Source organism: Notamacropus eugenii, chromosome 2 (assembly GCF_028372415.1).
Source record: "Notamacropus eugenii isolate mMacEug1 chromosome 2, mMacEug1.pri_v2, whole genome shotgun sequence".
NCBI classification, from domain to species: Eukaryota; Metazoa; Chordata; class Mammalia; order Diprotodontia; family Macropodidae; genus Notamacropus; species Notamacropus eugenii.
This window is the reverse complement of record NC_092873.1, coordinates 60779161-60806576: the sequence shown is the minus strand read 5'-3', so window position 1 is coordinate 60806576 and position 27416 is coordinate 60779161. Positions and strand designations below refer to the sequence as shown.

At 43.7% G+C, this 27416-nt stretch overlaps 1 protein-coding gene across 1 annotated transcript in view; it reads right to left on the bottom strand.

Moving 5' to 3' along the window:
• The window catches only part of LOC140525316 (uncharacterized), a 50159-nt gene that overhangs the window by 19250 nt on the left and 3493 nt on the right, over positions 1–27416 (bottom strand). The window contains exons 3-7 of the mRNA XM_072640589.1: positions 23365–23491; positions 22046–22141; positions 17455–19587; positions 17199–17228; positions 16787–16797 (exon numbers count right to left, since the gene is read on the bottom strand). Of these exons, the coding sequence (XP_072496690.1) occupies positions 16787–16797; positions 17199–17228; positions 17455–19587; positions 22046–22141; positions 23365–23491 (2397 nt within the window). The remainder of the gene's footprint in view (positions 1–16786; positions 16798–17198; positions 17229–17454; positions 19588–22045; positions 22142–23364; positions 23492–27416) is intronic.

The window sequence follows — 27416 nt, the reverse complement described above, 5'->3', positions numbered from 1 at the left end:
AGAAATGAGGGTCACTAAAAAGGCAAGGAGATAATCCAAAGATCTGTGGAGCATACTCCATTTTACATTCCCAGAGAATGTTCTCATTTAGGCCTAGAAAGATCCATTCCAGGCTAAAAGAGCAAGACCTTCCCACATATCTTCACTGAGATTTAGGTATCAGAGGCAATCAAGAAGTAGACATTTATTAAACCCCTAATATGGGCCAGTCGTGCTGTGCGTATTAGTCGCAAAGACAAAATGGAGGCATGGCTGCTCATGAAGGGTCTTCCTTCTATTTGGGTAAATCCCATGGACACATATAACCACATGGATACAAAATATGGAAATGACAGACACAGGTTATTTCAGAGCAAAAGCCCTAGTAGCTATGGGGATGAGGACAGAACTCATGAAGAAGGTGGCTTCTGAGGTCTGTAGTGCAAAGGTCTGAAGACAGAACTGGAATGTCTGATGGAGGGCACCATGTGCATGGAAAACCCTACAGCCAGGCTGTGAGGGCCTCTGGAAACCAAAAAGGATTTTATACTTCATCTTTAAAAGCAACAGGGAACAACAGGAGAATGTGGTGGTTAGACCTGTGACCTGTGACTTTGCCAGGGACTTCTTTTTTTTAACCCATCAAGCATTTATTCAATATTTACTGCGAGCCAAGAATGGTGTTGGGAAAGCCAAAGTTGAACTAAGACAGGGGAGCTGCTTGCCTTAGGGAGACTTCAGTCTAGGGGAAATGAAATTGAGGCCAAGTGCTTGGAAAAACTGTTGAGAAGAGGGAGAAGGAAAGTTTCCTGGAGCAAACATTCTCAACTCCCTGAGAGAGTGGGGCAAGAATCTTTGACCTGAGAGTCTAGGGAGGGCCAGAATCAGATTAAAATATAACTAGGAAATGTTTGACAAAATAAATAAAAATACCACATGATACAGAGAATACTAATTTGTGATTTTCTAAGTCAACATGGGAGCAGCAGGGATCTCTTCCTATCACTGCTGTAGACTCCAAAGCATTTGTTCAAAGGAAAGACCTTTCAACTAGAACCAGGCAAGAAGCCTCCCCTTAACTCCAGTGCCTTCCCTCTGTTCTTTCTTTCCTATGTCTTCTGTATAGAGCTTGCTTTGTCTCCTCCATTAGACTGTGAGCTCTGTGAAGACAACGGCTGTCTTTGGCCTCTTTTTGTATCCCAAGGGCTTACCACCATGACTGGCACACAGTAGGTGCTTAATCACTGTTTGTTGATTGACTAGCATGGTCTCAAATACTCCTGAAACATCAGCCACACTTTCAGACCATCCACTGCCTACCAAGACCCCATCCCCTCTACCCCAGGTGTAACAGAAGACAACTGTGCTCACCCAGGGAGACCAGATTCTCATAGTTTTCCAGCATCACGTCCCGGTACAGGGCCTTCTGAGCAGCATCCAGGCGCTTCCACTCATCCCGACTGAAGCTCACGGCCACATCCTGGAACGTTACTGATGCCTAAACCAAAAACATTCAGACTTCAGTCAGGAATCCCTTCGTCAAACACTTCTCAGTTACTCTACTTCCTCAGGGCATCGTTTGTTGCACTCCTTGACTGTTCAACTCATCCCTGACTAACCCTGCACATGTGGAGCTCCAAAACACTGATGGCACAAGATACACAAGAAATAAAACCACAAATATGAATTCCTAGTTCATGACATTATCACCCTCAGTGACCAATGTATTATCTCCAGAGGCAAGATCCACAAGGGGCCTGATATTCTAGGAATTCTTTTCATTTTTACTCATTAATGGAAGTCATTGGTTGTAAGGCACCAATTCTTTCACATTTTAGAGACCTAGAATAAAATTCTGCCCTCTATATTATTATAACATTAACTACTGAAAAGATAAAGAATTTATATTCCTCATTTTTTCTGCATGGATTCTATAACGTAGCTGATTTTATGCTGTATTGATTTTTATAACTTAGTCTGCATCTACCTAAAGCTACCTTTCTATGTCCTTGAGTTGAGCTCAGGAATTGTGATTTTCCTCTAAATCAGGGTAAAGTTAGATTAAAAGAAAAGTTGTTATCACTTCTACTGGTACCCCTCCCAACCCCCTACCCCAGGACACTTTCTGGATATGTTTGTTAAGCCTAACAAGTTAACTTGTTACCACCCCCAAAAGATAGTGGTCAGTCCTACCTATTAGTGTAATTAGGGGACTTTTTAATCTCTTGCAAGGAGACAGCAAATCTGGTAGCTGTGAGCCCTTAGCAAAGACTACAAGATGCAGATGGGGCCCAGAAATCAATCCTTAAGAATTTCTTAATGACAGAGAAGGGTGGTTTCTAGTCCCACTGGGTGCTAGCTGTTTTTCTCTACCTACCCAATCCTGTTCTTTGTTCTCCCCAAACTATATGAAGACTGGTAGGCCTCCGTTTATGGTTTTTGGTCACTAAGAGGCCACAGACCCAATGTATCGGTTAATGTCAGTCTAACCACTAAATTGATCGTGCTTCAACAATTACCAACTGAAGGACCAATAGGATGGCCAGTCTGTGGAATGCATATCACAACCTGGACAACATGCAGGAGTCACAGCTTTGGTTTTTCCTTCGGGGATAGTTCGACCAAACCCTTTAATTCTTACGGGTCTCTTCTGGGCTGCTCTCTAATAAGATGGATCTGGAGGGAACTAACACCCAAACAGGAGTATCAGAAAACCTACTGGAGGGAAGACCTTGGGACAGACCCTGTGCAGACCCTGTTTTAAACCCAGTTTGATAGAACAAATTATCTCTGTGGTTAAGGACACCAAATAATTCTGCATGGCTGTAGCATAATGAGCATAGAACATGTGATGCCGGATTAGGGGGAGACCTTTAGTGCTAGATTTTCCCATGCACAACCAAATGTTTAAAAAAAAATAATCAACAATCAATAAACCCTATGGGGAATTCTGTTTTCTTCACTTTGCACTCAGCAGTCTGCCTGTCAAAGCTGGGTTAGGCTGCAGAACACAGACTGTTGATTTCCTTCTCATTTCATTCAAGGTGTTCTCATTACATGGTAAAGTGGCTAGAGCATCAGTACTAAAGTCAGGAGGACCTGAGTTCAAATTCAGCCGAAAACACTAGTAGTGCGACCCTGGGCAAATCACTTAATCTCCCCCCAAAACAGAAGTTTTTGTAGCAAGGGGAAAATAGTTGTAGGATTCAGTAGCTACTGAAGGATTTTTTTCCCCCAGAACAAATAACACCTCATGATTTTTTTCTGAACAGCTGGAAAATGTTCTTCAAGAATTCTCAAAACTGAGCCAGGTCTAGAGGGGCCCTCCTGCCTAGGCTTGGGTTCTTGGAACTGTTTTTCTATTTTACTTGATATTTCTGCTTCCCCCTGGAGTTCATAAGAAGTTCACTCCGGGTTCACTGACAAATGCTCTCAGGTTGATCTGCTTTAACTGGGTCTCATATCAAGGTTCACTCAAATCTCTTTTTCCCTCCATTACTCATTGCTAATAATACGAGTTGGAGGGCCCTCCTGGGCAGCTGCGTCTTGTCCCTCTAAATGGCTGACTCGGGACTTCTGGACAGACAGCCTTCCTGCTCCAGAATTGCCTGGCACCAAAGGCTGGCTCCATCTCGTACCGAGCTCCCCGCCATCTCCCGACCTCCAGCTTTGTCTTCTCCTCCTTCCTCAGATCGAGCGGCCCCCCTTATCGTGGGGAGGGGGACCTTAAGCTTCCAGACGGCGGGGAGTGGCTTGTTTTTATTGACCTCGGTGGCCCTAGCGCGTTGGAATGGGGAAGGATTGGACAGTGCTGGAACATTCGCTGAGTCGGGAAGGACCGACTGGGCCAGGTCCAAAGCAGGGAATGACGTGGCTCCAGGGACCACGAACCTGGGGTCTGCCTCCGCAGACGCGGGCCCCCTGGGGCCGCGTGACCTCACCTGAAGGTGGCTGGGCACCAGCGGCTCCCGGTCCTTCCGTCTCCGCCGCCGCCGCCTTCCCTCCCGAGGGGGCTCCCCTGGAGAAGGAGACACGCGTCACTCGCGCTGCGGCTGCCCCCCCGGGGCTCCCACCCCCGCCCGCCGCTCCGTGCGTGCCCCCCAGAAGGAATGGGGGCCTGCGCAGCTCCCAGGCCCACGGCAGGGGTCCGCACTGGGACCATGAGGGCAGCCCATCCCCAACGGAGAGCTCCGCCGCCCCCCGAGGGTCCGCCGCCGCCGCCGGACCCTCGGCCAGAAGTGCTCACCTCCCCCCTCCAGCCTTCTGTCCGGGTCCTCCATGGCGCTCCAGGCGGCTGGGGCAGCCCCCCTGCTTCTCCCAGCAGTCGGGGGGCCTCCTGGAGAGCCGGCCGGGACCTGGGGGCGCAAAGGCAAGATGAATGGCCCCATCCCACCCCCAGCCTGTCCCCGCGGCCCCTCCCCCAGCCCCGGCCAGATGCGTCTGTCACTCGGGCTGTCCGAGGGCTCGGGAGGAATGAATGACACCAGACGCCAGAGGGACCGAGGCCGCGGCGCCCCTCCCCCCTGCCTTGCCCCCCTCCGCACGCATGGCCGCACTCTCCCCCCTGCCCGCAGACCCCGGACCCACGCTCAGACCCCCGCGGGGCGCCCACCCTCACTGATGCCCTTCAGTACCCTTGACACCGGAGCCGGCTCCTGCGGACGTGCCCCGGGCTCTGCGGCAGCTGTTGCTTCACGCCTGCGCACTGGCTCTGGCTCCCTCGCTCCCCCGCCCTCGCAGCCCAAGCTGGCTCGGCCCCTGCAGCCTCTGCGGCCTCTGCGGCAGCAAACCGGGTGGCCTCACGCATGCGCACCGACTCCCTCAGCCTTCCCCGCCCCCACAGACTTCAAGTTCAAGCCCGGAAGAGCCATTCCGACAGTGCCTAACAGGCGCCGCTAGGGGGCGCAGTGGGCACAGCAACGCAGGGCCTAGAGTCAGCAAGACCTGAGTTCCAATTCCCCTCAGACACTTCCTAGCTCTGTGACCCTGGGCAAGTTCACTTCACCCTATTTGCCTCAGTTTCCTCATACGTAAAATGAGCTGCGAAGGAGACGACAAAACACCACATGGGCTCTCGAAGAATCAGACAACAACAAGACGCCCTCGGTACTGACAGCCCAGACAGCCCTTGGTGGTGACAGACTGCACGACTGGCCCGCACTGCGCATGCGCATTGCCACGTGGACTACTACAACCCCCAGAAGGCTCCCCGGCCTCTTTTCTGGGGGAGGGCCGGAGCCTGCGCACTATGTACACGGTGAAGTGTGCGCCACCTCCTGGCCAAGCCGGGGCTGCAGGAGGCCGTGCGTTGGGAGGAAGGCCGGAGAAGCAGCCTGCCAGGCTCACTGAGGCTAATTTAAAGCGGTCATGGGAGGAAAAGGGAAAAATCACTTGGAGAGCACCTTAGCAGAACGGAAAATGAGCCTAAATGGCTCATGACTAATGAAGCGAATGTGCGATTGAAAACCCCGAAAACAAACACCAAGGAACTGCGGAGGGAAATCTGAAACCGGGGAAATAGAAAACAGAAAAAAGCAAAAGTTGTTTGAACAGAATCAGTGATACGGTAATAAATCAATAACCTCCCCAACCCCCCAGGCGCAAGAGAAGGTGAGAACTGTAAGCGGCACCGTGGCAGGGCCGCCTCCAGCACCGCCCCCCACCTTCCCAACCCCTGGTGAGAAAGCCTCGTGAGAAGCCCCTACAACCATCACTGCCTGGGAAAGCCAGGCGGGCTGGCCCGTCTCCACCACGGTAACACCACTGGTCCTGCTTCCCATCCACTCCTCCTGGTCCCTCGGACGGCACCTAAGCCTTCGGCGGCAAAAGCGGATGAAGCAGCAGAGAGGGCCAGAGCGAGTCTAAGAGGGGATGAAGACCCAGGGGCGGGGAAGGTTCTGGCTTCTGAGTTCTGAAGGTTCTGAGCGGAGAGAAGACGGGAAGGAGAAACTCAAAGAGAGAAGGCTGGAGAAGCAGTGATAACAAAGGACTGGGGCTCCGAATGCGGGTCCTTGGTCGGAGGTGAATGAAATCGTGCTAGAGAGCCTCCCAAGGGAGGGAGGGACCGCAACCAGCAGTAACTAGAAAGGAACACCTCCAAAAAGCAAAGGAATTCACTAAACATTTGGCAAGCAAGCACTGGGAGAAGTGAGAGGGGAATCTTGGAAGGAGAGTGATGAGCTTAGAAGAGAAGGTGCTGAGCCTGTCCAAGTAACAGACTCCCTGAAATTGATCAAGCAAATTCAATGACTTCATGAAACGGCAAACAAAGCTAGAATGAAATCAGAAGACTGAAAAAATAGAAGAAAATTAAGATACACACACACACACACACTTTTTTAAACTGACCTGGAAGGTCAAGCAGAAGTCAATAAAATTCTGACAGTTTCCAGGTATTAAAAATTACTTTATTAATTAGGTCAGTCAATAATCAATAAATGGATGGTCAATGACTTCTCTCTATAATCAAAGATGAAAAGAGAGTCTCTGAGTCACCTTAAATGCCCAACTGTCTTCCTGAGAGCACATTATTGGGACCTCCCCGGATATAGTCCTCAGCTCCTCGCAGCTTAAGAATGAAGTTTGGTCATGAGTTTTGGAACCCTTCTAGAAATCTGGACACCCAGATCAGGTTCTCTGGGGTTTTATTTCTTCTTCATGAGTCAGACCACCTAAAACACTAAAGAAGGGACCAAGGACACAAGAATCTCTCTGGCCAGTAGCATCCACTACCACCTCAGTGTGGCTTTTGTTTACAGAATAAACAAAAAGCCAGGCTCCTATTTGGGTGGAGGGCTCACATTACTCAGTCTTATCCTGTAGAGACTGGCCTTTTCAGAAGGGGGGTCTTGGTAAAAAATAGAAGGAAAAAGGATGGATCACAAATTAATAACTACTTATTAACAGTATAGTATAATCTAATTTCCCTCAGCAAGACACTTTAAGAATAATTAGAAACGCTTAAAACTAAGATTTACAAAAATTCTGGACACCACATTTTTAAAAATCATTAATGAAAACTGCCCAGTTCCACTAGAACCAGAAGGCAAAATGAAGGTAGAAAGAACCTAACAAATACCTCCTGAAAAGAACTCCAAAAGGAAAAGACCCAGAAATGTCAGAGCCAAAATCCTGAATTCCAATATCAAAGAAGAAAAACTGCAAACATTCTGAAACCAGTAGCTCCAAGTACCAAGGAATTAGAGCTGGAATCACATAATACCTGGCAGTTATGGGTGAAGATAACTGCAATATAGTATTTCAGCTTACAATGAAGAATAATGTGCCCTATGAAGTCGAGTATAATTTGTGTGCGTTCGCACACGTGTGCATGTGTGTGTGTAACAGAGAGAGAGAGAGAGAGGGAGAGGAGGAGGGAAGGTGGAGGAGAGAGCGAGTGAGAGAGAGCACCTCTGTAATGGAACAGGGGGTTCTCTCTAGTATCAATGATGAATAGACCAGAGCTGAATGGGAACTTTGAAATGCAAAGACAAGAGTCCAAACAGACCCAGAAAGGTAAACTTATTTGAGCACCGGGAAGGAGCCCTAAGATATAATGAAAATATTTTCTTAGTAGGAAAAGAAATAAAAAGTCCCTTCAGAAACTTCATTCGTCAAAGGGTATTACAGGAGATAAATCAGAGAAAGCAGAGTGGGGCAGGAGTGGGGGACGGTTCTGCTCTAAAGGTCTGAAAAGGGCAAGCAGAAGGGAGCATGAAGGAGTAATACTTTAGTGTGGAAAGGAGAAAGAAAGGGCTAGGACTCTCTATTTCTCCTCACTGTGGTGGTGAGAATGTATCTAAACCTGGCAGAAGGGGTAAGGAGCAGGCAGCTGATAAACCTCTGGATAAGATCCGACCTGGACAAAAAGGGCTGTGCACTTAACTGCTCACCCCATTCCCCCTGCAAAAAAAAAAGTCTGGTATAAAAACACTAACAGGGAAATAAGTAGGAATGGGGATAGGACATGCTTATTAATGTAACAGTAGTCACAAATTAAACTTCTGAAGGGGGAAATGAAAGGGGGAGAGGAGGCAGAGAAAAGAACTAGGCTCTAAGGAGGTGCCTCTGATTGCCTCTGAGACAACTGGGGAAGGGCTAAACTGAACATTAATGTAACGGGCTGTCACTGGGCCCTAAGAAATGATGACAGAGCCAATTTTAGAGAATCCTGGCTGGCACAGACTGACAGTGAAGTGAGGAGAAACAGGAAAACAAGCGACACAAGGACAGCAACATTGCAGAGATGAAAGAACTTATCAATACAATTGATGACTCCCTATCAGACAACTGATGGTGACGCTTGTTACTCACCTCCTAAGGAGAGGAACAACAGGAACTATGGCCATGGCCACTGTGTGGATTCTTTTTCTTGACTATACTTGTTGATTGTAAATTTGTCTTTTTATCCGTTTTAAATTGGGAGTGAGGGCAGGAAAGGGCAGGAATAATGTTGTTGTTCAAACATTTTTTTGGTTGTGTCCAATACCCTGTGACCCTATTTGGGGTGTTTTTGGCAAAGATACTGGAGTGGTTTGCCATTTCCTTCTCGAGATCATTTTATAGATGAGAAACAGGACACTGGGCTAAGCGACTTGCCCAAGGTCACACAGCTAGTAAGTGTGGGAAGTTGGATTTGAACTCTCCAAGGTGAGTCTTCTTGACTCTAGGTCTGGTGCTCTATCCACTGCACCACCCAGCTGCCCTGTAGCAGTAATAGTTCCACCCCAAAAAAGTGCTGTTATCACTTTTTTTAAATGCAGAGAAGAGAACAGAAGGAAATTTCAGCTTATTCCACTTTCCATTGGCAGCTTGGCTTAGTCTGAAATCCATGAAACAAGAGGCTCTTCCCAGGAGAAGCAGATCAACTGAAACCTTCTCCTCCCCATGCTGCTTGACTCAGCCTTGGATGATCAGCACCTTCCCAACACCTTCCCTCTGCCTCCTCCCCCTCTGGCTGAAGGGCTGGATGGTGGAGTACCCCACTCCTCCAAAAGCTTTCCTTTAGAGAGGGTAAGGCCTGGGTGTTCCCGCTTACTTCAGGCTCCATCTGCAGCAATGCTGCCTGACCCACCTTCACCAAGCCCAGGACCTATCTGGTGTCCTCCCCTCCCCTTCCAGCCTCCTTTGGTGTGGTCTTTTCCCATTAAACTGCAAGGGAAGGAACTGTCCAGAACCCAACACAGGGTCTTATACATAGTTATGGAACTGCCCTGAATTCAGAAGGAAGCACAAGTAGGCAGGACAGTTTCAAAAGTAATGTACATAATGTTACATACTCTAAGGCAAGTTACATGAACTAGCCTACAGCTTTCTTTAGAATCCTCTTGTGTCTGATGTATATGTGGAAATGTTCTTCTTGGGGGCGGAGCCAAGATGGCGGAGTAGAAAGATGCACATACACATAGCTCCGAACCCACAACCCACAGAACAGCTAGAGGGGAGTAACTTACGGCGAATTCTGCACCCAGAGGCCACGGAATATTGGAGCGAGGGAGATTTCTGTTCCGGAGAGACCTGCAAACCTCTCGCGGGGGGTCCTTCGCGCTGCAGACTGGGCGCTGGGACTGGGAGCAGAGGGCAGCCCTGCAGCAGCCGCGACACCGTGAGGAAAAGATCCGAGTGGGCTACGGGGACGGGATCTCCTGCGGCCACACGGGTCCCTCCACCCACAGAGGGAACTGCAAACCTCTCGCAAAAGGTCCATCGCGCTGCAGACGCGGAGCCCAGCCCAGACCTGCGGCAGCCTCGGCTCCGAGAGGTACAGATCCGAGCAGGCTTCAGAGACAGGATCTCCAGTGGCGGCACAAGCTCCTCCATCCACAGGTGAGGACGGTCGGTGAGAGAGTCTCTTTGGCGGGTCGAGAGGGGAGTGGGGTGCCCCCATGGCTCGGGCCCCCCCGGGAGATAGAAGCTGAGAGGCGGCTGCAGACAGGGGCTCCCCAAGCGGGCGGGAGCCTGGATCCATTGTGGAAGGTCTGTGCATAAACCCCCTGAGGGAACTGAGCCTGAGAGGCAGCCCTGCCCCGACCTGACCTGACCATCTGAACTTAATTCTCACACTGAATAGCAGCCCTGCCCCCGCCAAAAGCCCTAAGGCGGGAAGCAGCATTTGAATCTCAGTCCCCAAATGCTGGCTGGGAGGACCAGGAGGTGATGTGGGTGTGAGGAGAATATTGAGAGGTCAAGCCACTGGCTGGGGAGAATGCCAAGAAAAGGGAAAAGAAATAAAACTATTGAAGGGTACTTTCTCGGAGAAAAGACACTTCCTCCCTTCCTTTCTGATGAGGAAGAACAATGCTTACCATCAGGCGAAGACACAGAAATCAAGGATTCTGTGTCCCAGCCCACCCAATGGGCTCAGGCCATGGAAGAGCTCAAAAAGGATTTTGAAAATCAAGTTAGAGAGGTGGAGGAAAAACTGGGAAGAGAAATGAGAGGGATGAAAGAGAAGCATGAAAAGCAGATCAGCTCCCTGCTAAAGGAGAACCAAAAAAATGTTGAAGAAATTAACACCTTGAAAACTAGCCTAACTCAATTGGCAAAAGAGGTTCAAAAGGCCAATGAGGAGAAGAATGCTTTCAAAAGCAGAATTAGCCAAATGGAAAAGGAGATTCAAAAGCTCACTGAAGAAAATAGATCTTTCAAAACTGGAATGGTACAGATGGACGCTAAGGACTTTATGAGAAAGACAGATATCACAGAACATAGCGTGAAGATTCGAAAAATGGAAGATAATGTGAAATATCTTATTGGAAAAACAACTGACCTGGAAAATAGAATCAGGAGAGACAATGTAAAAATTCTGGGACTACCTGAAAACCATGATCAAAAGAAGAGCCTAGACATCATCTTCCATGAAATTATCAAGGAAAACTGCCCTGAGATTCTAGAACCAGAGGGCAAAATAAATATTCAAGGGAATCCGCAGAACACCGCATGAAAGAAATCCAAAAAGAGAAACTCCTAGGAACATTGTGGCCAAATTCCAGAATTCCCAGGTGAAAGAGAAAATATTGCAAGCAGCTAGAAAGAAACAATTCAAGTATTGTGGAAATACAATCAGGATAACACAAGATCTAGCACCCTCTACATTAAGGGATCGAAGGGCATGGAATAGGATATTCCAGAAGTCAAAGGAACTAGGACTAAAACCAAGAATCACCTACCCAGCAAAACTGAGTATAATACTTCAGGAGAAAAAATGGTCTTTCAATGAAATAGAGGATTTTCAAATTTTCTTGATGAAAAGACCAGAGCTGGAAAGAAAATTTGACTTTCTAACACAAGAATGAAGAGAACCATGAAAAGGTGAACAGCAAAGAGAAGTCATAAGGGACTTACTAAAGTTGAACTGTTTACATTCCTACATGAAAAGACAATATTTGTAACTCTTGAAACATTTCAGTATCTGGGTACTGGGTGGGAGTACACACACACACACACATGCACACACGCACACATACATAGAGACAGAGTGCACAGAGTGAATTGAAGAGGATGGGATCATATCCTAAAAAAAAAAAATGAAATCAAGCAGTGAGAGAGAAATATTGGGAGGAGAAAGGGAGAAATGGAATGGGGCAAATTATCTCTCATAAAAGAGGCAAGCAAAAGACTTATTAGTGGAGGGATAAAGAGGGGAGGCAAGAGAAAAACATGAGGTCTATCCCATCACATTCCACTAAAGGAAAGAATAAAATGCACACTCATTTTGATAGGAAAACCTATCTCATAATACAGGAGAGTGGGGGACAGGGGCACAAGCAGGGTGGGGGGGAGGATGGAGGGGAGGGCATGGGGAGGAGAATGCAATCCGAGGTCGACACTCATGGGGAGGGAAAGGATCATAAGAGAATAGAAGTAATGGGGGACAGGATAGGATGGAGGGAAATATAGTTAGTCCTATACAACACAACTAGTATGGAAATCATTTGCAAAACTACACAGATTTGGCCTATATTGAATTGCTTGTCTTCCAAGGGGAAGGGGTGGGGAGGGAGGGAGCTAAAGAAGTTGGAACTCAAAGTGTTAGGATCAAATGTAATGTTCTTACCACTGGGAAATAAAAAATACAGGTTAAGGGGTCAAGAAAGCTATCTGGCCCTGCAGGACAAAAGAGAAGATGGAGACAAGGGCAAAGAGGGAGGATAGAAGAGAGAGTAGATTGGTCACAGGGGCAATTAGAATGCTTGGGTTTGGGGGGGGAGGGGATAAAAGGGGAGAAAATTTGTAACCCAAAATTTTGTGAAAATAAATGTTAAAAGCTAAATAAAAAAAAAAAAGGAAATGTTCTTCTTCAATGTTTAAGTTCAAAATTTAAAAACACTTTAAAGGAATATTAAAAAGTTATAACCTGGAAGAGTTTTCAGAGCTGTAAATTAGGGAGACTGCAAGATCAAGGGTATGAACATTCCCATGTGTGGCCTGGCTTAAATGATGTTACAGGTCATGGAGACCAAAGACACTGGTGAATGGGGGCCTGAGGGTGTCTGTAGAGATCTCACTATGGGTTCTTAACCCACTCATTCACTCCACATGTCCAGTCAGGTGCCAAATCTTGCCATGTCTATCTCCACTCACAGAGCCATTACCATCCCCTCTTACTGGGAATATTACTTGTTTTCCCTGCCTGAAACCTCTCCCATCCCACTCTCCACACAACCACTAAATTGATTTGCCTGCAAGAAAGATATGATCACATGTGGGCCACAAAATTCCAACCTGTAACAAATTACTGGGACAGAGCTCCAAGCAGGATCAATTACTTATTAGGGAGACCGCTAAGCAATTGGGCCCAAGATATTTCTTAAGGTCAAGGACCTCAATGCTCAGGGGACTAAGGGGTTTTATAGACCTCGGGGAGTCCCTGAGAGATCCCCCAGTTCCTGGGAGGTCTCTTCAGAAGCAAAGAAAGTTATGATGGGCTAATCTCCAGAAGCAGGGGGACTCCTATGTTTGGTTAATGGCACTGTCCACCAATCACAACTCCTCTGTCAGAGGCAGTTGGGGACCCAGCTCAAAGTCCCAAGACCCTGTCAGCAAGGACCTGGGCCATTCACTTGTCAGCAATATTCTATGATTAAAGAATACTGAGAGGAAGGTTTTCCAAAGGCCACTAAACACTAATATTTGGCTGACAGTATCCAAAGGGACCAAGAAAGTTGTGGTTTTAAAGCAAAGGTCACTTAGGAGGAACAGTAGTGATTCATAGGTGGGAAGCGGTATTACTGAGGCTTATGAACCTTATTTCAAGCAAACAACACTTGGGGAGGGGACTGTAAGTACTAATAAATCTATACAACAGGCCTAATACAGTATGACTCAATCTGACAAATCTGATCCAATTAACACATAACTCATAATTCCAACACCAACTAAATCCAATTTAACTCGATTCCACTTTCAGTCACTGATATCCATTAAATCACAATGACCTGAGTAAATACTGATTAAATTGAGAAGAGGTATCAAAATTAGTCACTGCCTCCTTTCAACAAGCTCAATGGCTCCCTGGGGCCTTTAGGGCCACATAGACATTTGTTTGGTATTGCCTTCACAACTTGTCCCTTCCTCACTCTTCAGGCTCTTACGTTTTACTCCCTCCTTGCCATTTACAATCTCACCATATTGGTCTACTTGCACACATAACCTTCAGACTTCCTTCTCTGTATCTTGACATAGGACAAGAGAACATTTCCTTCTCACTTCACCCCATGGAATCCCTGGCTCCACTCAATAACCAGCTCATTGCCAAGTGCCATCCTCTATACCTTCTCTGGTCCCCCAAGCTGCTACCCCCCCCAAACTACCTTTCATTTATTTTGTATCTATGTTGTACATAGCATATATGAGGGATTTAGGAGGGGCAGCTCCCATACATCTGGTCGGTTAATTGATATCAACTGATGGGGAAACACATTGGTGGGGCCTATGAACAAAAGAATCCAAGAAATCACTTCTTAAACCTGCCAGATTACCCCAGAATCTCTAGGGAAGTGGTAGTTGTGCTCTGGGGACCCAATTTGTCAGTACTTGTGGGAAATCCATGGCCTCTGTGGTCATAGTTGAAGTTGGTCTCCAGGTTTTATCCAGTTTCTCCAATTCTGTCCTTTTCATCATTTCTTACAACACAATAATATTTCATGATTTGGGAAGATATATGCCAGTAATGCTATCACTGGGTCAAACGGTAGTTACAACTTAGTGACTTGGGGGAAAGGGGAACTGATTCAAAAAGCTTTTCCAGAATGGTTCTACCAACAGAGCATTAGCATGTCTGTCTTCCAACGGTTCCTCTAAAGACTGTCATTTCCTTTTAGGTCATCTTCACCAAGCTGATGTGTAGAAGGTGACACCTCAGTTGTTTTAGTTTGCTGTGAGTCCCTCAACTGTCTTTCAGGCAGTCAGTAGCAGCTGGTAGGAAAGGGAAAAGCCTAAGTTTCCTCTTAAAGAAAGCAAGGACCTTTGAGGCAACAATGAGGAGAGAATTCATTGCAGGCATGTGGAATGATCAGTATAAAGGCAAAGGGCAGAAGAGAGAGATGAAGTGTTCTGCATGAGGAGCAAAGCAAAGGTTAATTTGACTGAATCATAAGAGTATAAGAGGCAAATAATGTTCATTGAAACCATATAGAAAAACAAACAAACAAAAAAGAAACTACATAGAGAAATCATAGCCAGGTTGCACAGGGCTTTAAAAGCTAAACCATTTCTATTTAATCCTAGGGGCAGAAGGAAGCATTAGAGTTGAGTAGGGGAGAGTGACATGGTCAGATCTGTGCTTAAGGAAAATTACTCTGGCAAGCAGTGTGTAGAATGGACTAGGGGCCAAGAGCCTTGGGATAGAGAGCCCCATTCAAAGGCTGTTTCAACTATTTAGTTTTGCAGTGATGAGGATCAAAGTGGAGAGACAGAGAGGGATTCAAAAGTGTTGTGAAGGTAGAAATGGCAAGTTTTACAACTAATTGGATATGTGAAGTGAGAAAGAGTGAGGAGTCCAGCATCATGAGAAGGTGGGAAAAATGAAAGGATGATGGTGCCTTTGACTGAAAGGGGGAATTTTGGAAGACAGTAAAGATAATGAGTCAGTTTTGAATGTGTTGAATTTAAGATACCTATCAACACACACACATACACACACACACATACTATGAAACCTCTGAGAATTGTCATTTGCATAAAGATGATCATTCAAACCATAGGAGATGACAACAGCAATGAAAAGGACTACTAACTACTACCACCATCCCTACTACTACCAGCTAGCACAGGAAGGTTTGCCAACAACTTTATAGGCAACTACTGCCACTGATATAGGTGCCCTTCATGTCCCATCTAGCCATTATTCTGTTTCTTCTTGTCTCCATGTGGGAGAGCATTATCCAAGCTACACCTCCAGAAATCAAAAGCACAGTACCTAGGGAAGTTAATATACTCTGATTCAGAACTCTTCCCATCTCAGGGCTGTAGTTTGCTGTTGGTGGTGGTTTTTTAAAGATGATGAGTATCTCTAGAGCACTATTCTAACTGACCTCCTGACCACAACATGCTTCACATCTCAATCAACCTAGTACCACAGCCATCTTTACACAGCATCTTCCCACCTAGAACACTAACTTTTCTCTTTTGTATGAGTCCTGGGATGGGCTGAAGCTTCTTCCATACTCATAATATTTACAGTATTTCTCTCCCACAAGAACACTGTGATGACAAATGAAACAGATCATCTAGCTAAATGGTTTCTTTTTTCCCCACTGAAATTGTCTTATTATCATCTTACACATAAAGATACAAAGAACAGAAAAAGGACTGCATATAAAATTGTGAACCTTTATTATTTTGTTCAAGTGTTACTAAATTACAATACTACACGTTGGCTGATTGGTTGGTTGTTGTCCTTCGTTCTCAAAGAGGACCAAAATGACATCACCATGATAAAGTGAAGTTTCAGTGTGTACAACTGTGGCTGATCAGACCAATACAAGCTCGGAATGCTCTAGCACAGATTGGGTACAGATAGTCCGTGTGAACATCTGGGGTGGTTACTCCAAATATGCACATCCTATGTGACTATGCAATACTACATGTGCAAATGTAGCGGACGGCCCTACATGGCTTGGTGATGTGCTGAAGAAAAGAGACACAGGAGGCAGGAAAAGATAGACCAATTCCATTTATTGATCTGAGGGTTAGGGTATACATAGAAACTGCAAGTCTACGTGACATTCTGCTCGTCTCCTGTCCCAGTGATTTGGCCAGTCTTATTGTCTTTAAAGACTGTTAGCTTAGAGGACATCTATTTTACATATCCCTTGTTTTCTGTAATTCTCATGTTTGTCTCACAGAGACAGCAACATCTGGGGGGCATGGAGAGTCATTCCGGATGATAATGAGCATGGTCTCAAAGAACAGATTCCCCGAAGGTCTATCCTGATCTTGTCAACTGCACTCCACCCTGGCCCTCAACATGCAAAGAACAAGAAGAGGACTGTATTTCAAACAGAAATTCTACTATGTGCAGTTTAAGCAAATATTAAATTTAACAAGAGAAATAAATAAGCACTGCTTCTCTGAAATTTTTTCTGCTCTTTTCTCTGCATTTTAAAATATTTCACTGATACTTTTTTTTAGGATCACTAGGTCAGCTAGGTGGCACAATGGATAGAGTGCTGGGCCTGGAATCATCCTCTTGAGTTCAAATCTAGCCTCAGACGTTTACTAGGTAGGTGATCTTGGACAAGTCATATAACCCTGTTTGCCTTGGTTTCCTCATCTTTGAAATGAGGGGGAGAAGGAAATGGCAAACCACTCCCGTATCTGTCAAAAAAAAACAAAACAAAACCCAAATGGGTTCACAAAGAGTTTTACATGACTGAAACAACTGAACAACAACTAGCCACTTGCTCTCCCCTAACAACTTCCCCTACTCCAAATAAAAGTTCTCTCTAGTAACAAGTAAGTATAGTTAAATAAAGTCCCCTTGTCTGAAAATGTATTTCCTATGCTGAACACAAAGTCAGTGATTTCACTGCCAATTAGTCTTATGATAACTCATTACAATGCAATCAACAGAAATTATCATTTCATTGACTAGATTTCTAACAATTTTCAAGATTGTTTTATATTACTGTAGTCACTACGTAGGTTGTTGTATTGGTGCTGGAGGTTTTAATACATCTGTATATACATAAAATTTTCAAATAGTTTCTCTCCCCTACAAATTCTCTGATGTCTAATAAGTTTGTTTTCTCCCTCAAGCCTTCACAATATCCATTTTTTCCTCTAAACTAAGTCTTCTGTTATGTTTATAATAAAGTTTGTCCTTTGAATTCTTTCCTACATCAAATATATCCAAAGAATTTTCTCCAGTGTGAGTTAACTCATGGCTAATAAGGGTTCCCCACTGACTAATGGCTATTTCTTTTTCATTATATTCAAGAGATTTCCCTGTAGTATGAGTTCTCTGATGTCTACTAAAGGATGGCCTCTCAATGAAGCCTTTCCCGCATTCATTACACTCAAAGGATTTCTCTCCAGCATGAGTTCTCTGATGTCTAATAAGATGTCCCTTCTCACTAAAGGCTTTTCCACATTCATTACATTCAAAAGGTTTCTCACCAGTATGAATTCTCTGATGAGTAATGAGGTTTACTCTCTGTCTGAATCCTTTCCCACATTTATTACATTCAAAGGGTTTCTCTCCAGTATGAGTCCTCTGATGTTTATTAAATGATCCCCACTCACTGAAGGCTTTCCCACATTCATGACATTCGAAGGGTTTCTCTCCAGTGTGAGTTCTCATATGGGTAATAAGGCTAGCCCTCCAGCCAAAGCCTTTCCCACATTCCTGACATTCAAAAGGTTTCTCTCCAGTATGAGTTCTCTGATGGCTTTTTAGAACATTACCATCACTGAAAGCCTTTCCACATTGATTACATTCAAATGGTTTCAGTCCAGTGTGAGTTCTTTGATGTGTTTTGAGAATATTACTTTTACTGAAAGCTTTCCCACACTGATTACATTCAAAAGGTTTCTCTCCAGTATGAGTTCTCTGATGTGTAGTAAGGTTTGCCCTCTGTCTGAACCCTCTCCCACATTCATGACATTCAAAGGGTTTCTCTCCAGTGTGAGTTCTCTGATGGGCAATAAGGCTTGCCCTCCAGCTGAAGCCTTTCCCACATTCCTGACATTCAAAGGGTTTCTCTCCAGGATGAGTTCTCTGATGGCTAATAAGTGTTCCTTTCTGACTGAAGCCTTTACCACATTCCTGACATTTGAAGGGTTTTTCTCCAGTATGAGTTCTCTGATGGCTTTTGAGGACATTACTGTCACTGAAGGCCTTCCCACATTCATTACATTCAAAGGGTTTCACTCCAGTATGAGTTCTCTGGTGGATTCTGAGAACTTTTCGCTCACTGAAAGCTTTTCCACAATCATGACATTCAAAGGGTTTTTCACCAGTATGATTTCTCTGGTGTGTTTTGAGTCCATTACTTGAAGTGAAGGCTTTTCCACATTCATGGCATTCAAAGGGTTTTTCTCCAGTATGAGTTCTCTGATGGCTAATAAGAGTTCCCCTCTGGCTGAATCCCTTCCCACATTCATGACATTCAAAGGGTTTTTCTCCAGTATGAGTTCTGAGATGTCTATTAAAGGATCCCCATTCACTGAAGGCTTTCCCACATTCATGACATTCAAAGGGTTTCTCTCCAGTATGAGTTCTCTGGTGACTAATGAGAGTCCCCCTCTGACTAAAGCCTCTCCCACATTCTTTACATTCAAATGGTTTCTCTCCAGTGTGAGTTCTCAGATGAGTAATAAGGTTTCCTCTCTGACTGAAGCCTTTCCCACATTCATCACATTCAAAAGTTTTCTCTCCAGTATGGATTCTGTGATGGTTTTCAAGTATTTTGTTATCACTGAAGACTTTCCCACATTCATTACACTCAAAGGACTTCTCTTTAATATTAATTTTCTTCATTTCAATCAATCTTTTCTGTTTGCTAAAGGTTTTCCCATATTTGTGACATTCATGTTTCTCTCCAATTAGAATTTTCTGACACCCAATAACACACAATCTTCTACCAAAGGTCTTTCCCCTTCCATTGCCCTCATGGGGTTTTTCTCCAGTATGTGTTCTATGAAATTTAATTAGGTCTGAGTGATAACTAAAGGGTTTCTTGCATTTGTCATACTTAGAAAGGTTCTTCCCTGAGGAAAAAGTATTGCATATAAGTAGGTCTGAAAAACCCTTTACTTGTTTTTCAAGAGTCTTATATTTGTGGAGATCTTTCTCTGCAGAATTTCTCCATGATGGAACAAAGACTGATGCCAGATTAAAACTTCCTCCCCAAGTAGGACAATGTGGTACAGTCCTTTCATTAAAAGTTGTTCGCTGTGGGACTGTTACTAGTCGGGATTGTCCATCCTGGCTGTCCTTCTCTGTCTCTAAGTTAATACAGCAGTCCATTGGTTCCACTGGTTCTGTTGTCCCGGAAAGCCTGGGAATTTTCCCTGGAAGTCTTGTCTTGGATGACTCCCCCACGTAAATGCATTTTATCAGAATTGCATTTCTGGGTTCACACCTACTCTCCTGACTAAGGACATCTGAAAGAAATGTTAAAAAAGTTACTGGCCACTGTTGGCCATGAGACAAAAGAACTTTCTTCATAATAAGGTCTAGTTTCCATCTCTTTGATCAAGAGAACAAGACACAATGTGACCTAGGTAAAACACTACTTAGAGGGAATTAAAATCAAGGGCAAGGGAGAAGATACTGAGAACACCTGGCTACTAAGGACTAAATAATCACTCACAGATATCCTCAGAAAACAACAATCAGGAAAAGATGAAATATCTTCTTCAGGGGAGTATATGGAAAACCATACAGGAAGGAAGAAAAATGAGTTAAAAAATGAGAGCTGGAAAATAACTTGCAATTTAGGCAGCTAAGATTGATAGAAAACTGAGCAATTGGGAAAAATTTCAGAATTACTGTTCTTCCTCCAAATTGTAAAAAAGAAACTGTCTAAAATATTTCAGAAATTTTTTCAAATTCTCAAAATACTGATAAAAGACAAAAGACTGAATACCCAAAGCAGTAAAAAATAAATTCATCTCAACCAGAAACATTTTTGTCAATCTTCAAAAATATGACAAGATGATTTTAAAAGCAGCCATGATGAAAAGTGTGACAAATCAGATGATAGCAATCTGACTTACAGAAGGTCTTCTTCAAAAATAAGTATAGCACCCCCTACTGGTAACCCTGCCAACTTGAACTCAAAATCTAGGTGTTGGAGGTATTACTCTTCCAAGTTCAAAGTGTGTTCAGACTCCTAAAACTAAGACAGTTCATCAACCCCTACCAGTGTGTTAATAGTCAGCCACATGACACAACAAACTTAAAACAGTCATTCACTAAAATGGCCAGATAACAACAGTAGCAATGAAACGTTTCACCCATAAATGAGAACACTCCCATTAAAACATACAACATGGTAAGAATGGGTGTATGCAAGGGAATAATCAGTGCTGGAGAGGTTGTAAGAAGATAGGCATACCAGTGCATTGTGGTGGATCTGTGAATCAGTACAAACCATTTTGGAAAGCAAACTGAATTATTCAAGTAAACTGAATAAAATACACTTTGACCCAGAGATTTCATTACTAGGCTTATTCTGCAAGATCATTGATAAGAAAGGCCTCATATACACCAAAATATTTATAGTACCATTTTTTGTAACAGTAAAGAATTGGAAGTAAATACTCATCGATTAGGAAATGGCTAAACAAACTGTGGTACATGAATTACTATGTTGTAAGAAATGGTGAATGTGATAAAAATGGATAGATGTAGTGAAGGCAAGAAACAAGAAAACAATATACACATGACAACAATGCTCACAGAAAGAACCACAAAAAAATCAAAAGTGATTGTTGTAAAATTATAAAGAACAAGCATGGCTCAAAAGAAGAGATACAAGAAGACATTCACACCCATTGCTTGGCAGAAGTGGGAGGCCAGAATTTTTGTACACTGAATATATTTTTGGATTTTTTTAATGTATGGATACATTATACTGATTTTTTCCCTCTCTTCCTTCTATTTTGCTTTTGGTTTTTTGGTTTTGGTCTTTATAAACATACTATTTGTAATATGAGATGGCTCTTTGGGAGGAGAAAAAAGGGATACTGGGGGAAATTACAATGTAAAAAAACTGCCCCAATAAAATCATTAAAAAAAAATAGGTACATGCCTAAGTACATGAGGAGAGATTCCCTAAAGTCGGAACCACATGAGACTGAGGCAGCTCCTCCTTCTGGTGCTGTAGGGTCCCTTATGGTCTTCCGTTTCTGTGGCATCCACATTCATTGCCACTGGGCCCTGGGCCTGCTCTTCTCTAAGGAATGAATAAGTCATTCCTTATTCCATGACTGTACTCTCCAGGTGGACCCTCCCCTGGACACAATGAGGACTACAGGGCAAGGTGCTCTGACAAAAGCTGCATGGTGGGGCAGGGGTAGGGGGAGAACAGAAAAAGGCCAAGAGCAATTCTCTCTCAAAAAGATGGGACCTTTCCCCACAACTGGTTGTTTCTGTGACTGATTTCGTGGGACTTGTCTGACTAGCTGGGTACCCAAGGGCAAGAGAAGAGGGAGACTGTGAGAATGGAAAACAGCATTTAACCTCAGACTTTGAGGATGTCTTGGTTGGTTTGGCTGAATTGGATTTTTGCTGTTCTTTTAAACTCTCCCCCTTACAGAGGAGACAGGGTGATAAAGTGAGATTCTTTCATTTTACTTATTTTGCTGACAGCCACTAAAGTTTAAATTACAACTCAAAAGAAGAAACACTACCTCATTCCCTGAGACAGGGAAAGATGAGAGGAAAGAGAGAGACTGGGGAACTGATGTGCTCAGAGGAAAGAAAGGCCTAACTGACTCTAAGGAGAGGTCAGACACAGTACAACACAGCTGAGGTACGGCCACCTTACTGAGGAGTTGTCACCTTACTCAACATGGAGATGACTCTCATCTGCCAGTTTTTTACCTACTCGCTTACCTGAGCAAGGACCTTGGGGGCCTTCTCCCTCGGGCTGCCATGGGGCTTCCCCTCTCTCCAACAGGGAGATCACATCCAATTTGTTAACAGGAAGTCCTACATATAGGCACAGAAATGATAAAGTGCTGAAAAGGGAGCTTAGAAAGCTATCTAAGAATTCAATTCTAGCTACAGAAAAGAAAGTGGCTAAGAGGCCCAGAGCGTGATGCAAAGGACCCTGAGGTGCATAGCACATGTTTGGTATTCGGAGGGCATGTGACTTAATGGATCAACTTCACTTGACCCAATCCATGCTTAGAGGCCAAGACATTTTTTCCATGTATCTCAATTGAGATTCTGGCATTTCAATCAATAGATGACATTAGCCAAGCACTGAACCCCATGCTAAACATTAGGGATGAAAAAAACGGCATACAAATGCCTGTCAAAAAGGGAGCTGACCTTAGGCTGCAGGAAACAACATTTACACATATAAGCAGACACAGAATACATTGATAATATGTACAAGTATGTGGGGATGTCAAGGAAGAGAGGGTCACTGGAGCCTTTTTATAGAATGAACAGGAGAAAGCAGAAGAAAACAGAGCAAAACAGGAGAGCCTGAAAGCAATATGCTGAACTTACTATTTACTTAAAAGGAAAAGCAAACTGTACAAGACATCCACAGGCTAATGAACAATCTTCTTCTTCTATAAGGAAAAGCAAAAAGGCCATTTCTGACAGCTGTGGAACACTTCAAGGAGAGGAATGTGGAGCAGCCTGGAAGGTGGGCAGGACTGAATACTGGGCACAAGATCTAAGAAGTGACAGGGACCCTCTGAAGTCCTGAAAAGTAGGACCTGTGACCACTGGTGTGGGGTGGAAATTTCTGTCATAATCCACCATGCTTTACTGAGTATTTTCTGTATGCACAGAACTGAAAGGGGAGAATGAGACTTAGTTTAATTAAGACAGAACTGTTTGCCTCTAGGGGCTTCCAGTCTACAAAAAGGGAAATTCATACAAAGCAGAGCAGAAATCCCAAGGGACACAGCAGGCAAGTCTCCTGGAGGAGACAGCCTCCAAACTCTTCATGTGTTTTAGCAAACATTCCCGGGAGCAGCCTTGGGACCAGTACAATGGAGCTACGGGACATTTTTCACCCAGGAAGAGTGAACAGAAGTATCATCTCTCCTGGTCATAAGGAATAGGGATCCTCTGCTATGGGAGAGGCGGGGTCTAGAACATTCCTGCAGAACAAGCCCAAACTTAGCTCAGCATTTCAGGACACTCACAGCCAATTACAAGACTCCCCAAGGACAGACAGTTGGTGTACTTACCCAGAAAGACCAGGTTCTCATAGGTCTCCAACATCACGTCCCTGTACAGGGCCCTCTGGGCAGGCTCCAGACATCGCCACTCTTCCCCGGTGAAGTCCACAACCACATCCTTGAATGTCACAGATTCCTGAATCAAAAAATTCCTGTTTAAATCTTTAACTCATGCCTCAAGAGACACAAAGTTGTAAGCAATCAAGGAAAAAGTTTGCAGAGCATTCAAAATTTTTAATATTCTACTTCAACTACTTTCTAATTAGCTACTTGCTCTAGGCCTCACTTTGTACTTGACCTAGCAGCACATCAATCGTTTTCCTTGATTGGTGAAGTTCACCTTGATATATCCTCTTAAGTGAACCCCAAGACAATCATGTGCATTATTCCTAAAGCTCTAAAAAAAACAGCAGATGCACAACACTACCATCAGTAGTCACGTTCCCAGCATTAATTATATTCATTTCTATTTAGCAACATTTTAGCAACCACTTCCATCCTAGTCTCTACATTCTGGGGAGACCGCCTAGGGAGGCAAGGTCCCACAAACACTCTCTCAAGCTGCAAGGTCATTTTCAACCACTAATAGTCCTCTGCTCTTTCTCAGAGATCACCGCCTCCTGTGTACTGTGGCATTCTCAAATAAAAATGCAGCCCCTACATCCCTTCATATAGCATTGAATAACTACCTGCAAAGTGATTTCCATCCTAAGGGAGATCCTTGTACTAATAATACTTCAATGGATCCATGATTTTTGTGATAAGGCTCATCCCTCCACCAATGAGTATGGACATCAATGCCTCCTCAGCCTCAAAGAACCTTGCCTATATCCACCCAGAAAACCTCGACAGGGCATCAAACCAAAGTGCCAGGGACCATCCTCTGTTATTATACAAGGTATACTGGGGACTGTCTGTCTCATCCCTTGTTCTGCATTTACAAATAATCTTATACAATGAGATAAGGTCTGCACAGCACAGTGCCAGCACACAGGGGGCACCCACCCTCTCTCCTCCCATCATTTTCTAGTAACGTTTTTATATTCTTGTGCACAATTCTTCACTGGAAGTAAGCTGTGGTCTGTTTACACATGGGCCCTACTATCCTCTCACTGACCTAGTTCTCAGTGTTCATAAATGTTCTATGATTCACTGCAATAATGCATCAACAGAAAAATACTGGTGTTAAATGATGAAATTTTGTTTCAGGCAGAAATTGGAGTCATCTGAGGCCCTGCCCAGTTTCCCATAAGCAAAGGAATCTATTCTCTTCTAATCATATGCAATTCTGGGCTCAATTCATTTCCCACAATTATCATCCATCATTTATAAACCACATTCTGGACAAGCAGCATTCTCTGCCACCTTGGTTTTTCTACTGGGGCTAAAAGAATCAAACCCTTTAGAACTCTTGCAGGTATCTTTTAAGGGCCTCTCTTCTTCAAAGGGTGGGGAAAGGAGTGGAAAAAGGGAGAGAAGCTAGAAATGAAAATAAAAATAAAATCTAAAAAAGGGAGAGACTCTCCAGTATGCTGGGACTGGATTGAACCAGGACAATGGTACACTCAGTGAAGACTCTCAGAAGGCATTCTTGGCCACTGCACTTATTTCCTTTGTCATGTTAGTAGTCTGTAATGTTTGCAAGTCAAACATTCTGCTCACATCCATTTTTCTGTTTTCTTTTGCTTTCAGAAATGTCTCAAGACCACAGTCTTGTATTAAGCATCTATTTGTTTGTGTGGATTCAGGTTTTCAGGCTGCATCTTTGTTGCATTTTGAGCTTCTGCTTCTCAGAATATATCCTTTCATTATCTTCTGAAGTTTCTAGTGGATACAGAAGAGTCTTGTGTTATCTAAACATCCTGCCTGAAGAAACAGAGCAAGAAGATCTGTGGGCAAGCCAGTGCCCAGAAAGACAGGAAAACAAGGACTCAGTCAAAAAAAAGGAGAATGATCCTGGGGACAGCAAGGGGTGGAGCTATGCTAAAAGATGCCGGATGCACCAATTTCTATCACTGGGCCTGGCTACAGTCTCTCTTATTTCCCTTGTGACTTGATATTTTTGAAAATGAGGCAGAAAAGAGATGATGGAGCGAGATTTGAAATGTACAAATTGGTCACAAGTCACAGTTCAAATCTGGTACTTCAGAAACTCTAACTGCATTAAGATATAAAGAGATTAAAGAATAAATAAGAACAAAGGCCATGAATCAGAAAAGTTTTGACTAGAGAGAAAGTAAGAAAAATTAATGATGAGAACGAAGCAAAGAAATCCTTTTTAGAAAATGGAACAAACTTACCCCCACCCTCACTCAAAAGAAGCTAGAGGAGGGACTTTGCACTTTTTTTAAGCAATACTAGAAACATGAGGAGAAAAACATAAACTTAGCTCTCCCAGTTTTAAATGTGAATTAGTGAAACCAGTAAAATGAAAGATAAATAAGTGAATAAGAAAACACTGCTACAACTTGTGGCTTACACAAAACACACCTAAAAGAAGACAAACAGAATAAAAATAAGAAGCTAGAAAAAAATAAGAAAAATAGATGAAAGTGAATCAGGAAAGAAAAACAGGAATTGCAATTATGCAACTGGGCAAAGCAAAAGTAAAAATCCACAATATAAACAGGGATAAACACAGAAATTATATTCTGTTTAAAGGAAGCACAGATGTAGAACAAGGGAAAGATTCTGGAGTCAGAGGACCTGGATTCAAATCCTGTCTCTGATGCTCATGACCCATGTGACCTTGGGAAAGTCACTGCACCTCATTGGGCCTCAGTTTGCTCATCTGTAAAATGAAAAGACTCAGTGGTCTGTGGGGATCAAAGATCCTCTGGTCCTAAGTCTCTTCCCTACTCTGGGAATCATCATCATTTTACAGCTAAGGAAGTAAAGGATTGTACTTTGAGGCCTCTGAGGTCCCTCCTGGTTCTGTATCAATGATCCTATGAACTGATGTCAGCATTAAACTTAAATGTACCAACTACACAGGATCTGCATTCCTAAAGGAAAAATTAACTGAATTTTAAAAAGACAACAGTATACAACAAGCAGGAGACTTCAATGCTCCTCAAATAGATGAACAGATTTAAAATAAAGAAAAACAAAAAGGGAAATGCAGAGGAGAACAAACTGTCAGATAATTCAGAGCTAAATATGGCACCTTCTGAATGAGATCACTAAGAATATACAAATTTTTCAGCACTAGATGGCATTTTCATAAAGGTACAGACTATGCCTTAGGGCAGGGGGCGCCAAACTCAAACAGAAGGGCTCCAAACTGACTTAGAAAACCACAAATGCACACTATATTGTAGTGCATTTCTTATGTATTTTATTAAACAATTCCCAAATGCATTTTAATTTCCTTCATCTTGCACTCAGGAGTTCTGAACAATTTCAAATAAATGTTTATAAAAATGAAATGCTAAACATATATTTTAGAGATCATGGGGAAATAAAAATAGTAATAAAAATAAGGGAGCACAAGCAAAAGAAACAAAGCTAAACAGACTTAATAATGAAATCCTAAATGTTGACTGGATCAAAGAATAAACCACAGAAACCATTAATAACAAAGGGAAAAACAATGATAATCATGAGACAAAATACCAAAATTTCTGATGCAGCTAAAGCAGCACATAGAGGAAAAATCATAAGCCATAGCACACAAACTAGTCATCCACCCTCCCCCCTCGCCCTGGCTAGCACTCTCCCTCTAACTATGCCTGAGACCCGACCTCCATACCTGGGTCCAGACCCAGCTGACTGGTGGTTGTGTGCAAACTAGTCCAGAGAGCTGCTGTATCTACTGGGTATTCCTAGACACCAAACCAGGCTTCATCTGTACATCCCATCCAGCCATCTAGTCATAGGAAGAGCTTAATAAATGTTCATTCATTCACACAATAACAAAGTAAAAAAAAAAGAGAGATGACAAACTAAATACATATATTTTAAAAACTAGAAAGATAACAACTGAAACTAAAAGAATCCAAAAAGAGGAAATCATGAAAATTAGAACAGAAATTGAAACTGAAGGCTGCTCAACCAACCAA